The sequence below is a fragment of the Choloepus didactylus genome, chromosome 3 (assembly GCF_015220235.1).
Source record: "Choloepus didactylus isolate mChoDid1 chromosome 3, mChoDid1.pri, whole genome shotgun sequence".
Taxonomy (NCBI): domain Eukaryota; kingdom Metazoa; phylum Chordata; class Mammalia; order Pilosa; family Megalonychidae; genus Choloepus; species Choloepus didactylus.
Window position 1 is genome coordinate 215,412,439 of NC_051309.1, and position 17,275 is coordinate 215,429,713.

At 32.4% G+C, this 17,275-nt stretch overlaps 1 protein-coding gene across 1 annotated transcript in view; it reads right to left on the bottom strand.

Moving 5' to 3' along the window:
• Positions 1-291: 291 nt before the first annotated feature.
• The window catches only part of TEX15 (testis expressed 15, meiosis and synapsis associated), a 90,559-nt gene continuing 73,575 nt past the window's right edge, over positions 292-17,275 (bottom strand). The window contains exons 8-11 of the mRNA XM_037831304.1: positions 8,665-16,046; positions 6,885-6,943; positions 3,444-4,699; positions 292-1,002 (exon numbers count right to left, since the gene is read on the bottom strand). Coding sequence (XP_037687232.1) covers positions 965-1,002; positions 3,444-4,699; positions 6,885-6,943; positions 8,665-16,046 — 8,735 coding nt within the window. The 3' untranslated portion in view covers positions 292-964. The remainder of the gene's footprint in view (positions 1,003-3,443; positions 4,700-6,884; positions 6,944-8,664; positions 16,047-17,275) is intronic.

Consider the following 17,275-nt stretch of genomic DNA (forward strand, 5'->3'; position numbering starts at 1 on the left):
AAAACCCGTATTTGTGCTGCATTATTTAAATTACTGCAATACAACTAATTTTAACTAATGGCATATGCCAAAGATATTATTCCCTATTATTTGCTACAAAATCATTAAAAGAACCATTTAAACTGTAAAATACAAATACAAAAGGAAAAAACTTCGTGCAAAAGACTCTTGCGGAAAAAAGGGGTTAAATGTAATTTAATTTCAATGTAATAAATCATAAATGCTTCCAATGTATAAAATTTTAAAAGCATCTACTCAAGGAAACTCTGAAAATATGCTAACCAAGTTCTCAATTAAAAACGTTTTACTAGTAAAAATGATAAAATATTGAAATAAAAAAATTTGCCATGTCAGACACAGAATTATAAATTACATGAATAAAGTATCAAGAATAATGAAATTCTTGGCCTGATGAGCAATCCAAGAAAAAAATTCCTACTTTTACCTAAAACAAATGGTATAACACCATAAACAATGTATCACAAAACATCAGAAACAATTTACCAAAATACCAGAAACAAAGACTCTTGTCTTAAAGATTTTACTACTACTGCTTAACCTTAATCATATGAAATGCTGTTTTTACTCCCTTTACTCCAGTAGAACAATCTCAAAGAAAATCTTTATATAGGTGTAATAAATGTGATAGCAACATTTCAAACAATAAATTTTAAAATATTATGTTAATGTTTCTGATGACTATTAAAAATAATAGCCTAGTACAGTTCACTGAAATAACTGCATGGAAATAATTTTGGCATTTTAGATGTTAGAAATTGATTTCCTACTGTCTTATGTGATACACTGTTGCAATGAAAGATTTTATAGAGTGCTTAGTGATTTATATTTCCTACCATGTTTACTATATTTAAACATGTTAAATGTTAAAATAAAAATATATGTAAGAAAAATACTTGGAAAAACTTGTTAAATTTCCTTTATTTCAGTAGACAGAAGACTACTTTCAATGTCCTGGCTGAAAGGGTTCTTGTTGCCACGGAGCTAGAAGAAAAAATCCACAAAGACTTGATATAAGTTAATGATATAAACTCATGGGTACATAATCTGTATAGTGAAAAGAACATTAGGCTACATAAGAGACAAAGAGACCAGAGCTCAAGTTGCATGTTTGCCCTTCACTAGCCAAGGGATCTTGAGAAAGTTATTTAAGGTTCTCTGAGGAAAAGTCTCCTCATCTGTAAAACAACAGTATTATTCCTACATCTCTCTTAGGTATCCTGTGAGAATTAAATGGAATAAAAGTCTTATGTAATGTGCCTGGTACACAGGACTCACTGAAGCCCCTTTCCTTTAGTTCTATTTTAAGGTGCTGAATACAGTATCATGAGCAAAATAGTGAAAAACAGGCCATAGGGATTTTTACATTTTAAAAAGGTTGCAGTTCCTAAAGTGTGAGACATGCTTTTTATGGATTATTTGCACTCACAAGAACTAAAAGATGGAGCAACTGCCTACCAATTTTAAAGAGTAACTTCTGGATGCTATAATTAGGTAATTGTTTCTTTTTTCTCGTATTTTCCCTTGATGAATATAACCAAGGTGGCACCAATTAAATTTTTTGTAAGTCAAAGCTGGATTTGATTCTTGAGTTACCTTTTTGTATCACAAACAGCTTGACGATTAAGAATACAAGAAAATACTTGTTATTGTAGTGGTTACTTTCCACTCCTTTACATGATATTGTAGTTGTTTATACTTGTTATTATAATAGCTATTTTAGCTTAGTTACTTGTTATTGTAATAGTTAACAATTCCACCTCCCCTTGTTTGAATCCATAAAAACCCTAAACTCTTTAGACTTGGAGAGACAGACTGAGATTTGTTTTTACTCCTGTATCCTTTCTTGGTGGCCATGAAATAAAGCCTTTTCTCTGAAATAAAATAAAAGAAAAAAAACTAATAAAAGAAAGCCCAAACTATGGGAACTTTTATGAAACAACTGCATTTAGGATTTCCTACTTCAGAAATTAAAGTCTACTTTAATAGGTTTGCCACCTGTACTATGCTTGGTGTGTTTTTCATGACAGCAGTGATATGAAATTAATCTAAAAGGAAAAAGCCCAGTCATATACTTTTTTTCCCCTTTCTTACTGCCCTCCTTTATAGCTTTTCTTCAGGTTCTGTTTTAGGTGATCAAGTTCCACTCCTGTTTAAACTCATTTTGTGGGGCAGGGAGGGAAGAGAAAGACACGTACATAGATAATTACAATGTCACATAATATTCACATTCCATATCATGTGAGAAAAGCACATGAAAAGTATTATGAAGTTCTAAAGGGACTCAAGTGGAAGAACATTAAGAAGTTCAACGTGGCTTGAACACAGAGGTATAAGTGGTAGGAGACGAGACAGAAGATACAGGATTGTGAAGGATCCCTAATTTAAGCTACAGTATTTGATTGAGACAAGTGGTCTTTCAATTAATTTCTACTTAACCAATTTGTAAGAGTATGTTAGGTTTTGAAGTAACTTTTTTTAAAAAAGAAATTTTCTTGCATTTCTGTTTAAGTTCTTAAGAGATGGTTATCTTTATTTTATATTTTACCTCTGATGGTAGAACATCTGTGTGTTAATGTACGTAACTGTTTTCTTTTTTTTTTTTTTGCAGAATTATTAATGGTTTTAAATTTTCCTCTCATTCTGGTAAATGCACATTTATTTCAATTTATTTTTTAAAACTATATTCTAATCATGACATTAAAAAAATAGAATTATCTGTTTACAACAGAAAAATTCTCAAGTTCCAGTGGCAAACTACCAAGTTCTTCTACAAAAATATTTAAACTAACTCCATTCATGACACCAACATATTATATTACCTTAGCATACTAAGAGACAGAAAGAGGACTTTATCTGATTGAAGTTTCTTTTTCTATCTTGGCTTTTTACTCTATTTTCTGTCTGATTATTAAAATAATATATGGTCACAGCATAAAATCTACACTACACTAGAAAATCCATACAGAAAAACACTTCCCACACACACCAAAATTTTATCATCCAGAGGCAGACAAGTTAAAACGGTGTCTTTCATTTCAGTATTTGTATGCATTACTTTATTTACATGGGTGAGATTATATGATATACAGTTTTAATCCTGTCATGTCATTAAAAACTTTTATAAGCCCTTTAATGGCTACATGATATTTCACTGTACAGATTAACTATACTTTACTTACCTTTTCCCTATAGTTGGATTTTATTGAAGGACATATTAATGATATTACCAGTTAGTTCTTTTTTTAAAAAAAAAAAAATCTGTTGATCCTACTTCACAACACAATTTGACTCTGCCCAATACATGAAAAATTCTACAAATCTTCATAGAAAAATGACTGCTATGTATCATGACTTTTTTTGAATTCCATTCTCAGAAATGTACAAAGTTAAAAGTAAAAAAAAAAAAACACTGTGAAACTCACCGTAAGTACAAGGAACTTCTGGAAGCACACCTGGATTGGGAGAGTAATGGTATGCAGCTTGTGGTAAAGGTTGATGAAAAAGATACTGTGGAAAAATTGACTGCTGAAAATTGTAAGAAATAGGCATTTGAGATTCAAAATACCCATTCACTGGCACAAAGTCATTTGCTTGTGTCTCCCCAGCAAAGCAACCAAAATATTGAGAATAAATATGATTAGAATACATGTTTTGGACAGTACTTGTAACCGTAGTCAACATCCCAGAAGGTGGTGGCTGTGTATCACAGGAAGTTATCCCATGGTATGTCTGGGTAATGGAACTATCATAGCTGCTGCTGTAATGATAAACACACCAGGCATAATAAGGATAGGAATTTCCAAATGACTGTTCAGAAGAATTATATATTGGAGAATATGCAGACTGTGGAAGTTCATTCCAATATGCAACAGAATTCTCATTTAGGGCTTTTGAATTCCTCTGTTGTTCAGAAAATGAGTGCTCCGTTGCTTGATTCGCATTAAGGGTTACATATTCAGATACTCCAACAGGCATAGTACTGGGAGTCAATGTATCCTTCAAGCATCCTTCCTTTGACTCAGTGTTTGAAGGCTGTGTTTTGTTTATTTGCGGAACAGGAATTTTGTTCTGGATAGATAAGAGTTCTGGAGAATTGGTGCATGTAGAATTTTTAATAAGTGAATTTAATATTTCATTATCTTGAAGTTCAAAGACAATGTCATTCCTGTCTAGATCTGTAGGGACATCCCTCACAAAATGGAAAATGGGCTTTGAGAGCACTGATGTATTAGGCTGAAAAGAAGCATCAGTTTCTGATTTTATGTTTGAAGTACAAGAATTCTGTGCAGGATCTGGGGAATTTTTAAGAAATTTCCATGAAGGTGTCCCGTGGTCTTCTGAAAACGGCCTGTCTACACTTCTTTGGTCACAAACAGCACAATCTTTCCTATAACTTTTAGTTTTAGCAGTGCCAAAATTCACATTTCTTTTCTTCATGCTATTTAAATTTCTCTGTTGCCCAGTGAAGTCTTCTGAAGCGTCAGATGAAACATTAGTTAAATTTATTTCACTTTCTGACTTTGACATGTAATTGACTTTAAGGTTCTTTAAGTCTAAAAGTGAGACAGGCTGTGACTGTTGCGTTTCAGCTTTTTCTGGAGATACATGGTTTCTTTTCACATTGTCACATGAACTTGGTCCTTTTTCGTTTTCATTTTGGGGATGAGATTTTGTAGTCCTATTAAGTTTAGCACATACATACAAATAATTGTAAATAAACAGATTCACAAATTTTTAATAGAAATATTAACTCAAAATTTTTATTCAAGAGAAGAGTTCTTCAGATGTACATTTTCTCATTCTATTGGCACTATATAAATCATACACTTTATAAGTTTTACTCCCTTTTTTGGATACTTTGCCTACTGAAGTTATAAACTCATATTTCAAATATATTTCCAATATTGTAATAAATTATTGATAGAGGCTTTTAAAAGTTGGAAACTATCGTTAATTCAATTGTTAATATAGTTCCTAATTCATATATCTCCAACTCATTGACATTCTTATTTGTAAATAGCTATACAGAGCTGCTGAAACTAATAGCTGTGTCTCCAGAGATCTCCTCCCTGTGATCACAAACTATTAAGATTTTTTGTCTTTTCAACTTCAAGAATAGGAAAAGCAGAACTCCAAGATTTCTTGCCAATTTAATAATATCCTTGTTATTCTTATCTAAATTTAGAAAGTCTCAGGCAGGCTGAGAGAAGCATCCATTATGGGAATGTCTAGAGCCAGAAAGATAACATAGGTTCCCTAGACAGGTATATTTTTTGGTGCCTCATCCAATTCTTTAAATTACATGTGGAAAGGAGCATGTTGAGAAAGGCAAAGAAGTACCACTTCCCTACAGTCAAGAGAAATGAATCTTTGCACTGGGTTACCAACTTGGGCCTTCTAAAGGCACTTTAATGACAACCTACATTGTCATCCAATACCATCCATATTTTGACAGAGTTTCTGTCAAAAACACAATACAATTTTATTTGATCACATTTCCAGTGATGTTTTATTGACCTTACAAATTGGCAGCTGCCTGAATAGTCTGTCTCTTTATACACTCTTAGAGTACATTCTTCCATGAAGATAGCACCCTATATTAACCTTATGTTAGAATTAATGTTTCTGTTGAGTTTGATTCTTTGCGTATCTATACTACCTATACCTATTTAACAAATCTAAGATGATTACAGAACTGGTTTACGTCATCCCTCTAACAGCCTATTCATTTTTATGCCACTACCCAACTATCCAAAGAGTCATATGTACCAGAAAAAGCATTCTAGAAATGTAATAAATAAAACATTATATTTAAAGAAACAAAACAGAGACAGAAATGATGTTGCTTATTTATCCTTTTTATACTACTCATTTTCCTTCAAAAAATGTGAAAAATGAAGCTAGTTAGGAAATCAAAATCTTACAGAGCTTGAAACAAGAGATGTTCATCAAACCCAGTGGTGTCTCCACATGTCAAAATGAAAACAATTAAATATTGTAGTGTCTCATAAAAATAATTTATTCAATTTAAAGGACTACCATTTAAGATCATGTTCATATTTTATACTGCTAAAATATACTTTGATGATATAGCAATGTCTTTATAATATGTGTGTGTTCCCCCCACACTATTTGTATTAATGTATTTGTATTATTGTATTAATGTATTTGTATTTAATTATTGTATAAGTAATATAAGTTGGCAACTTTTTATCTCTTTAACTTATTAACTTTAACTTATTTATCTTTATTTTTTATCTTTAACTTATTTAACTTTATTTTAACTAATTTATTTTATCTCAACTTACTTAACTTACTTCCTTAACACTATTTGTATTAATGTATTTGTATTATTGTATTATTTGTATTATTGTGTTAATGTACAATAATACATTGAAGGATAGTTGAAGTTGAGGATTTATTAGTAATATAAGTTGGCAACTTTTTATCTCTAACTTATTTTGAAATTTGGCTGGTCTATAAAATCTACAAGTTAAAAAAAATCAATCTAATCACTTTTTCTATTCTCTTATGCCCTTTTTAGTAAATCAGTCACTAAGTGCCATCAATTCTTAAAGCAGTATCTGTCAAAAACAAATTTTCCTTATTCTGTACAATAGTACCCATTTTAAAGCCCTGGATGACTGAATAACTTCTAACTGTACTCAGAATCCACTTATCCTTTAAATCACCACACTTAAGACATTCTATAACCTGGAACAACCTCCTTCTCCATCCTTAATATACTCTTGTAACCAAGTTACATGCATGATCCAACAGTTTTATAAATTGTTTATTCTTGTTCCTTAACATTTGCTCAATTTTGTTTTTTTCCTACAGATAGAGGTGATGGCAATTCCTACCTTGGATTCTTGAAAAATGCCTTTTCTTTGTTGATTTTTATGACATCATTCATGGTAACCTATGTTGAAAATATACAAAGAAAATTTACATTGGTGAGGATGTAAACTATAATACAAATTATTTTAAAATCAGATATTTGCAGTTGCTTTTTCTATCACCATGTAAAATGCACTGCCTAAAATTAAACTCATTAATGAGCCTACCCTCAAAAACAGCGGCCTCATCAATTCTTTAAATAATGTCTGTCAAATATGAATTTTTTTCTTTCTTATTCTGTAAAACATCATCCTTTTCTAAGTCAGGGCTGACTGACGACTTCTAACCATATTCAGAATCTTCTTACCCTTTATTATTGGAAAAAAAAAACATGTTCACATCACATTATTCTGTAATACTTACCTTAGACCTATACTTATGACATTCTGTACTCTGAAAAAAACTTCTCCATCCTTGGCTTACTCTTGTCCCTTAAGTTAAATTTTGTTTCAGACTTAATTTTAAAGTCATTTTTCAAATGATGTCAATAAGCATTCTTTCTGTCTTTGCTATTTTCCATAACTGAAATATCCTTTTTATTTTTACTTGCATCTGATAATTTTTTTTTTTCTTTAAAGACAAAGCTTTGGTCTGTGTTGTGTTTTCCTATGAAGATTTATTAAATCTCTAACAACCTAAGCTTTTCCCTCTTTTTTTCTCAATAGCTACACTGCCTTTTTAGTACCACCCTCACTTTATTCTTGATGTGGTATACACAACTTGCGTTCCTGTTGTGTTTGTATGTGCAGGTATGTTTATAAACTGGTTGTAATGCATTTTCCTATAAACATGGTGCAATAAATGATTAGATTCTTAAGCCTCTTGAACTGGTTTAACAAATACAATTAGATTTATAAAGTACAGATAGGCAGAGGAAGAAGTTTGCTTCTCATTTTCTGTTTTTTTTGTTTGTTTGTTTGTTTTTTTAACTTCTGAACTAAGAAATTCTTGAAAAGTTACAAGAAAGGCCTCTGTGAATAGGGCAGGGGCAACTATCAGCATGGGCTTTGGAGTTAGACTGCCTAATTCTGGATCAGAACTCTCACATTTACTAACTCTTTGACTTCAGGAAAGTTATTTAACCTTTCTGTGCCTCAACTTCCTTACCTTTAAATAAACAGTAACAATGTATAAACTATAAAGATTTTTGTGGAAAATAAGTTAATATTTGTATAATCCTTGGAATAGTGTCAAGCACATAATGAATATTATATAAAACTTTTAAACAAAATGCATTTATATAAGACTTCCTCTAATTTCTTGATAAACATCTATTTTTAAATACCTGCCCTATTATTCCATATGGATCATAACTGCATTAGCCAGTTTTTAATATTCACTATACTGGGCATTGGCTTGTTATGCAGAAACTACTCAACAAATATTTGGTCACTCAACTCACATTCATAATATTAGATTTACCCTTAAAATAATATTAAAATTCATATTCTTCCATGAAATACTTTCTAAATTAAATAATTTATTTAAATTTAATTTTAAAGATAGACATTTTCAAGGTTATCTCTCATATATGGAATTATGGATTGAAAGTCAACATTTACATCATTTCATAGAAATATAAATTGTTTAATCCAGTATTTTAGTTAGTAGAGCAAATTCATTTTACAAGGCAATATGTAAAGCATTCTCAATTTTTACAATTCTGTAACTATTTGCTAGCTTAAAGAGTGACTTGTTTTCAAAAAGAATACTTATACAGGTTTAATTTTAAAACATTCATACCTTTTGCTTTTTACAACTGGGAAGAGTAGTATTTTTCTCTTGTTCCTGAGAATCTTCACATACATCTACAGTGATAGGTCGTTTTTTAGAAGAATTTGAAACGTTTTTGATTATGCACTCTGGAATTGAGGGTACCTTTATACAAGTGGATTTACTGATGCTCTTCCCAGGTTTTATAACATGAATATTCATCTTTTCTTCTCTTTTCGGTTGGGAAGCCTTCCTTCTATTATACAACATTTGGTATAGGATAAAGGAAACAGTTAATTTAGCATTTTTAGTGCATATAATCTTCATATGTTCAATAGTTTTCATAACTTTCATAATATGGGCCATCTTTCCTAAATCTTTCCGAGGGGCAGCCGTTACATTTTCTAGCAGCGTAGAAAACTGATTGTAGTTGTATTCTAACTCTGTCACAGTGCTTCCATAATTTATGGATGCTATGCATGGCACAAAGTCGATATATGTGGGAACAGAACATTTAGACTTCTTCAGAAGTTCTTTTATTTCTGAAAGTTCTTCAAGTTCTCTTGAGAGCAAATGAAGAGCATATGAGCAATTAATGGCATCATCATATTTGTGGATAATATCCAGATCTTTCTTAAGTTCAGAAATAGCAGTCTCTATCACTTTCCAAAGGCAATCTGTTGAGTTATCTTTAAGAAATGAAAAAGAAGCCATTTTTTCTTGGCAGTGAACCAGGTCAGGAAGAAGTGACAAATCAAACCAAAGCATACCTCGAAACCTCTGTTTGTCTAGTTTCTTTGCCATCGAGTTTTTAAGAAAATAAACTGTTTCTGAGAGCATGATGATTTCAACATATGTTTCAATAGTTTCAGGCTTTAAAATTATAGCCCCACGGTTGTGGTTTTTCATTATGTCCAAAACGTTTTCCTCTGTGATGAAAATATTATCTATGTTATCTTCTTGCAACATCTGAAAGTATTTTTTTAAAGTTTCTAAGTGATCTGTGCATCTCAAAGTGAGTTTCTGTAATTTTTTGAAGTCTGCATATTCTGCTTGATCCAATATTTCACTAATACAACAAATATCTGGGTGTGAAAGCAAAGTACTGTTAAACCTATAGCTTTCTATGCTAGCTGATGCTTTGTTTATTAGATCATCTGACTTTCCGAAAGAAATCATAGTATCCTCAAGTCCAATATTGGAAACATGTTCATTTCCTAAATCTTTAAACAATGTATCATACATTTCCTGCAATTTAGAAAAAGCATCTTGATTCATTTTGAGTAGCACTTCTTTTTTCTTCTTTTGTGAGTATTTTCTGCTTGAAGATTGTTTTCTCTCCTTCCAAACAAGACTTTTTGCAGCATCAAAAAAGATATGTTCCAGACCATAAAGAGATATTCTAATACTTACTGCCTCATTGCTCTTGATAAAATTAACTTTTGAGGAGATCATTTCTATGATAATCCACAGATGGTCTTGTTTTCCTGGATACGAATGAACTTTAGAAGAGTCCCCATATACACTAATCAGCTCTAAAGTACTTTTCCTTACGGTTTCTAGATCTCCTAAACTATCTCCAAAGTTAACTCCACAGGTAAATGGAACGGAAAGAGAAAAGTCAAAGCAATCAGAACAATGTTTCATTATTGCTTCACACTCATCAATCTGTCGTTTGTATTTTAAGAATGCATAGTATGAATTATTTTCCCTTTTGCTTTCTTCAAACAATTCAATTAACTGATCATGATAGTTCTGTACCTCACAGAACGCATTATATTTTAACCTTCCTTGAAAAGCAGGATAGAAATTGGATTGTTGTTGATATCCACGTGGTCCACTAAGTAGCTCACTGTACAATGTCTCATCATACCAAAGCAAGCTTCGGAATCTTGGTTCACCTCTTAAAAGCCTTTTTTTATTTTCAATGAACTGAATAGTTTCCATCATCATTTGGAGTTCTACCAAAGAGTCAACAGCACATGGTTTTAATTTGTGTTTACAATTATTCCACAGGTTTTGTCCTACCAACAGTTCTCGAGAAATCAAAATTTGTTCAAGTGAACATTCTTGCTTTCTTTCAAAAGCTTCAACAAAGAAAGGGAGAATATTTTCACAAACCTTAGTTTCTTCCTGTAGAATCTGCAAAGATGATGTTTTATCTGCCCTCTGCAAAATGGGAGTGAACTTACCCATAAAAGAGGTATAATTAGCTGAGCGTTTTTCTTTGAATTCATTCATGTATGAAGTAGGCTTCTTCGAAGGAGTGACTTTAGAAGTTTCAGAGTGGGCATGTGAAACAGGCATATGATTAATTCCTATGTCTGGTTTGAAACTACAGGTTGTTTCTGAATGTGATGTCAAGTCAGACAGAGAGTCTTTATTAACTTTAACTTTACCCTCTTTCTCTCTTTCGTTAGGGTGATTAGGAACTGTGTTATTCAAAGAAATTGCCTCAGTAGATGTGGTATTTCTAATGTTTAGATGAGAATCAATCAAGTTATTTTTAATTGTTTTCTCACTTAAATAGGATTCTTTTTCTAATATCTTTTTCTTTGGATTTTTATACTCAGTCTTAACAGCTGATCCTGCACTCATGCTTTTTTTGTGGTATACATCTCCAACGGAATCTTTTGCTTTTTCTGCTTGTTTAACTTTACAGGTTTTTCTGTCCTGAATGTCTTGCTTTGCGAAAAATTTTGAAGCACCCTTTGTGTTTCCTGTTAAGAGCAGAGAACTATCACTGGAAAGTAGTTTCTTCATCGTATTTGCCTCATAACTTTTATTTTCTTCAATTACTGATGTTAGAGCCAACTCAGAATCTTCCGTAATATTTGTTTCATTATCATCTATTTGGAAGCAATTACTTGAAGAGCATTGTTCTGTTTTTGGAAACTCCTTTCCACCACATTCCTGCTGATTACATGATACAGCAGATGTTGCTAAAGAATCTATAGCAAAAATTCCCTGTTTATCCAAATAAGAGTTTGAAGATTCTCCCTCACTAGCTTTTACTGGAGCAGCTGATAATAATTGAGGAATACTGTTATAATTTTCACTTGCTATCAGGTTTAATGGGTCAATGAGGAAGTTCCCTGTAATAATGGTTGGTATGGAACTCTTAGCTGGAGCTGCCCATTTTTCTAAAGGAAAATTCACATTGAGCTTTCTTTTACATCCAGAAAAAATAAGGTTATCTGGTTTGTACACATTAACATTTAAAAAGGGCTTTACACTGGATTCTAGGACTGAAATAAGTATGTCAGTTTTCACCTCTGTGTGAGTTATACAAGATGCCTCATAATTTTTGTCTGTACTAAAACGTACATTGTTTTCTTTTATGCTGCTTAAAGATACTGAATTACTTTTATTTACTACTTTGTTAGCCTCGGAATTGATTTCTTTTGTTTCATCTTTAAAATCATTATGTGATGAATGGTTCTCAAGCTTTTCAAATTTTCCAGTGTTAGATGAAAAGTTCGTACCAATTTGATTTTCTTTTTCAGGTAGTTTTTCATCTGGGTAGTCTGGGGAATACAGACACTCAGTTTTTCCAGTAAAGAGCTGAAGTTCTGATGATGGTGGATTTCTCATACTACTATTATCATATACTGAGAGAGATGTACTCTGGGACATTGTGGATAGGGGTGACTGTGATTTAGGATGTTGTTCTTGATCACAAAATTCTTTCATATCAATAGTGGTGTGACTTCTGGAGACACTGCTGGTCACATTTTCCTTAGAAAAGCATTCTGTGATTCTCTCTTCATTTCTTTTGTAAGACTTGGGTTTTGACACACAAGTTAATGATTCACCAACATCAAATCCTAAAGCTCTTTTTTCTCCCTGTCCGTCCTTTTTTCTTTTTGACAAAAATTGCTTAGTGGAATAATATTTTCTTTCTGACATGGAACTATAACCTTCAAGGTCACAACTTTCCCAGAAATTATTGCAAATTATTGCATATGATTTTGGTAATGGGCCCTTCCTGTTTTCTCCCACTTTAGCTATAAGCTGCAAAGATGTGTGCACTCTTCTATGAGCTTTTTTTAAGTGAAGAACAGCTCTGTCAAGTTTTCTGGAAAGACGTTTGCTTTTGCATAAAGATGCTTCACTACTTAGAATATCCAAGACACTTCTAATGTGCTTTTCTGACTGTGAAAATGTTTTAATTCTTCCTTGGGATAATGAAGAAAAACATTCAGATGAGTCTTGACTAGTAAGCCTCCTCTTTTTCCCATAAATTTCTTGATGTCTTAAATCTTTATGTGATACGCTTTGGTTCCCAAAAGATATGTGTAGCTTTCTTTTGCTAATTCTTGATTCCAAGTGCTTTTTACTTCTAGTATCATTACAGACAGTTTTTGATTTTGCAGAGGAGCTTTCATTATTTATTGTTGTGATATTAGAAGGTTCAGTTAACAAAGAGTCACTGTTTTGTTCTTCAGATATGTGATTCACTTGTGAATTATGATTCAAGTCAAAAGAATGGGAAATTTCAGATTTACTCACTAGTCCTGATTCTTCCCTTATATTATCATATTCATTCTCACATGGATAATCTGAATTTTTGCCTGAAGACTGGGAATAAATTTCAAATCCTGGAACTTTCTCCTCCTCCTTGTTTATTTCTGATTCCACAGATTCCATTACACATTTGCAAAAATTATCTTTCAATGCAAGGGAGTGAGCAGTAGGGCTGAATCCTGGCTGAAATATATTAGTAATTCTAACTTGTAGATCTGGAAGTAAAATTGGGTTGGGGAGCTTTGCTTTATTTTTCTGTGAAGAAAAACAACTACTTTCATCAGAGTAACACTGATCTCTATACTCCCTTCTCGTGGTACTTTTCAAAACTTCCATCTCCCAGTTACTGCTTCCTAATAGAGCTTTCCAATCAATACGAGACTTCAGAGCTTCATAAGGGGCCCCAAATTCCTCATAAAGTACATTTTCATGGCTACGTGTATCTTGTTCAAACAGAAAAGAATCATCACATGGTTCTGATCCTACTTCAATCTCATTTTCCAATTCCAAACTTTGAATAACTGCGTCCTCATTTATTATGGATTGATGAAATGAGTCCTCTAACTTATTTTTATCCATAGCATTTTCACAATCAGAAACCCTAACTTTTACTGACAAACCAAAATCTGGACTCTCAGGAGAACAAGTTTTTTTAAACTGGTCTCTTTGGTGATCTTCACGATTTGTGCTTAATGGAGGTATAGTAGTACTAGCTATCTGTACTGCACCATTTGAGGCTACATACACTGAAGAATCTACAACTTCAGAAAGCTTTGTGGAAGCCAAATGCTCTAGACTCCTTCCATTATTTTGAGTATTTTTTTCTTTTAAGGCAGTGACAGTATCTTCACTTTCCAATAATGTATTTTCTGTTGATACATATGGTTCTCTCCAAGTCAAGTTAAACATACTAGAAAATCCTTCAGAACCAAGAATTTCCACATCGCTGCAATTTTTACTCTCCCTCCTCTCATCTACATTGGTGACAAATTTGTTTGTATGAAAACCCTGCTTCTCATCTCCATATACGTTCTTTATGCTGTTTTCTGTAGACAAAGCAATATCATTCTCTTTGTCCTCATTTTCATTATCTTTATCATCCTTTTGTCCTTTGAAATCAATATTCAGGTGTATATCATTGTTCAACTGTGTATCACAGAACAGAGGGTGACTCTGATCTTCACATTCAATATGAAGAGTTTCTTTGAAGTCTCTTTGAATGCTCTCTAATGACACTGACTCATTTTCATTTTTCCTAGAGACACATATATGTTCTCTAGTTATGTTACAATTGGAATTATCATGCGCTGCTTCAATGTCATATGATGAAAAAACTGTATCAGTCAGCAGTTCGTTGGCCTGGGGGTTGTCTTTTGTGTCCTGGAAAGCATCAGTCATAATGCTAACACCACTTTGAATTGTTTTTTCCATTTCTGGTTCCATTAGTTTTTGAGTAATGGCAAAACTTGTATTAATGTTATTATTTCCATACTTCAAAGAATGTTGAAGATGCTTTTGTGACAGGCTCTCGACACATGGAGCAAGATGATTTTCTAATTCCATTGCTGCATTATCTAGTTCATCCTTATCCTCTGTGACAGATACGCAAGATTTTGGTATTTCTAACTCTTGAGTAACTAATATTTTATCACAGTTTTTTCCAGAAGAATCAAGACTCTCACTTTCTTTGAGCAATGGAATGTAATTATCGATTGGACTGTTACTTGTTTCATCAGTAGAACAATATTCAAATTTCCACAAATTTTGCTTTCTTCCATCTTCAGAATTGTCTTCTGGGTCAGTCTTGAGGTTTTCCAGCTTTCCAGTATTTTTAATACACTTACGTATGCTTTCCTTCTTTTGGAGTAGAGAAACTGTAGGCATTTGGTGACCACTTTGACATATAGTTTTTAAATTGGAAGAGTGTGATTCCTGAGAGTTATGAGTATTGTACCCTTCTGAACAAGTATTAACTGATTCACGAGAGTTACGTGATTCACTGTTTTGTTTAAGTAAAAGTGGGATGTTGCTTCTCTGTTGGGATTTCTTGGATTTTTCCTCACTGTACTTTTGGTTCTTAAGTTCTGAAACTACATTTGATAAGGAAGTTGGGAAGGGAAAATTGCCTTGGCCCTTACATTGTCCTGCCAAAGTAATTTTATTTGGAGTTGTATCATCACAGACCTCAGAGCACACGTGGTGAGCCTGAGATTGTGAATCATCAAAAGAAATTTTGATGCAAGGGGAATCCAAACAGTTAGTAAGAACAGCATGATCACTAGGGATGACTTCTGATGAGGAGGTAGAATTAGTTGGCATAGATGACAGGTTTAGTTCTGAATTAACATAACCCAAACTCTTCTCAAATGGCAAAATCTCATTTAAATCTGTCAAATTATTCTGTTTTCCCATGCTTTCTTCTCTCCTCATCAGTCTTGGGTCTTTGATGTGCTTTGAAGTAATAACTGTACTTGAGCCAATATTGTTGTGAATGGGAAAAGCAGCAGAAATACCACTTAAAATATTTTTAAGATACGTCAAGTTTAACAAGAGGTCACTATTAATGCTTTTTCTGGTATCAATGGGCATAAATGAAAGATCTGAATCATGTGCATGTACTTCAGAAGTGTCACTACTTTCCACTAAATTGTGTTCTGTCTGTCCACTGTATGTTTCAAATATAGAAATGTTTCCATTTTGCACATTTCCATAAGAATTAGAATTATTGTTGGAAGGATTTATCTCTGAATTTAGTGCATTGCATGAACAGTTTTCCTGAACAAATGGGTCTACAGGTTTCCTGAAATGCTCAAAGATGACAGTAGCATCTTTTCCTTTTCCAATTCTTTTGGCCACTGTACAGTTATTCAGAGAACATGTTCTTTCTGTGGAAATAATAAGAAAGTAAAAAAAAAACAGGAAGAAAAAGTTTTTTTATAGTCATCTCTAGTAATAGAAGTAAATTATGTCATGAGCGCTTTCAATTCAAAGTTTATCGAATACCCTTTTCATGATTAAGATGTGTTCTCAGCAGAAAAACAAGGAGAGAAGAGGATGAGTAACAAACAATAGAGTATAAATGATATAGCATGGAACTGTCCTAGTCTAGGGATATTACTTTAAAAAAATTTCCACCAAAGACTTTGAACTGTGACAGATAGGAAATAAAAAGAAATAATTAATAAAAAAGCAAACAGTAATAAAAACATGTTACTCATAGAGTAGGTATTCTTATATTAATTTCCTATATTCAGATATTTAATACTAGTGTCTACATATTAGTGGCAAAAGTGCCTCTCCATACTGTTACCTTGCTTCTTTGCTTCTACCATGGAAAAACAAAAAAAGGAAAGGGGGATGAGATGGAGAAGTAGGGGTAAAAAGACCAAAAATGATTCCCATGTGCCAAAGCAAACCCCTTCCTTCATACTTGTGATGGTTAAGTATTCATTTCTGCAAATAGTAGATATAATAAATGAAAATATGGAAAATAAAAGCAAATTCCTTTATAATTTACAGAAATTTATTCTTAAAATTTCATAAGGAATTTCATGCAATGATGGATTTTATAAAAATGCACATTTAACAAGTAAATAATAATTTCCCATAAATGTTCACAAATACTCATAGTTAAATAACATCATAGAAATGTCTTTACTAAAACAGAAATTGATTAAAAATTGCTTGTGATTTATTTATGAGATACATAGAGCCATAATCACATCATTAGGAAAAAAGTTCCATAAGGTTCTTTTTCACAACTAAAAGCTTGACATTCTGAAGGTCTCTAAAGTCTTATAATTATATTTTAATTATATTAGTAATTATATTTTTTTATCTGTAGCAAGCTATAGAGGAAATAGGATCACAAATAAAAGAGATGCAGTTTTAGAGGGAGCTATGAAGGGAAGAGGGGAAAGGAAAGGTGAATCCCTATACCATGTATACTTATGCCAAAATAGAAGCCACTGTAAAAAACAAAGCTATAAAAGTATTGAAAGAAACCCACAGACGGATATTTTTATAATCCTGGAGTAGAGAAGTCATTTTAAAGCATGACTGAAAATCATCTATACCCAGGAAATGTACTTTCACAAATTTATCATTCTGATAT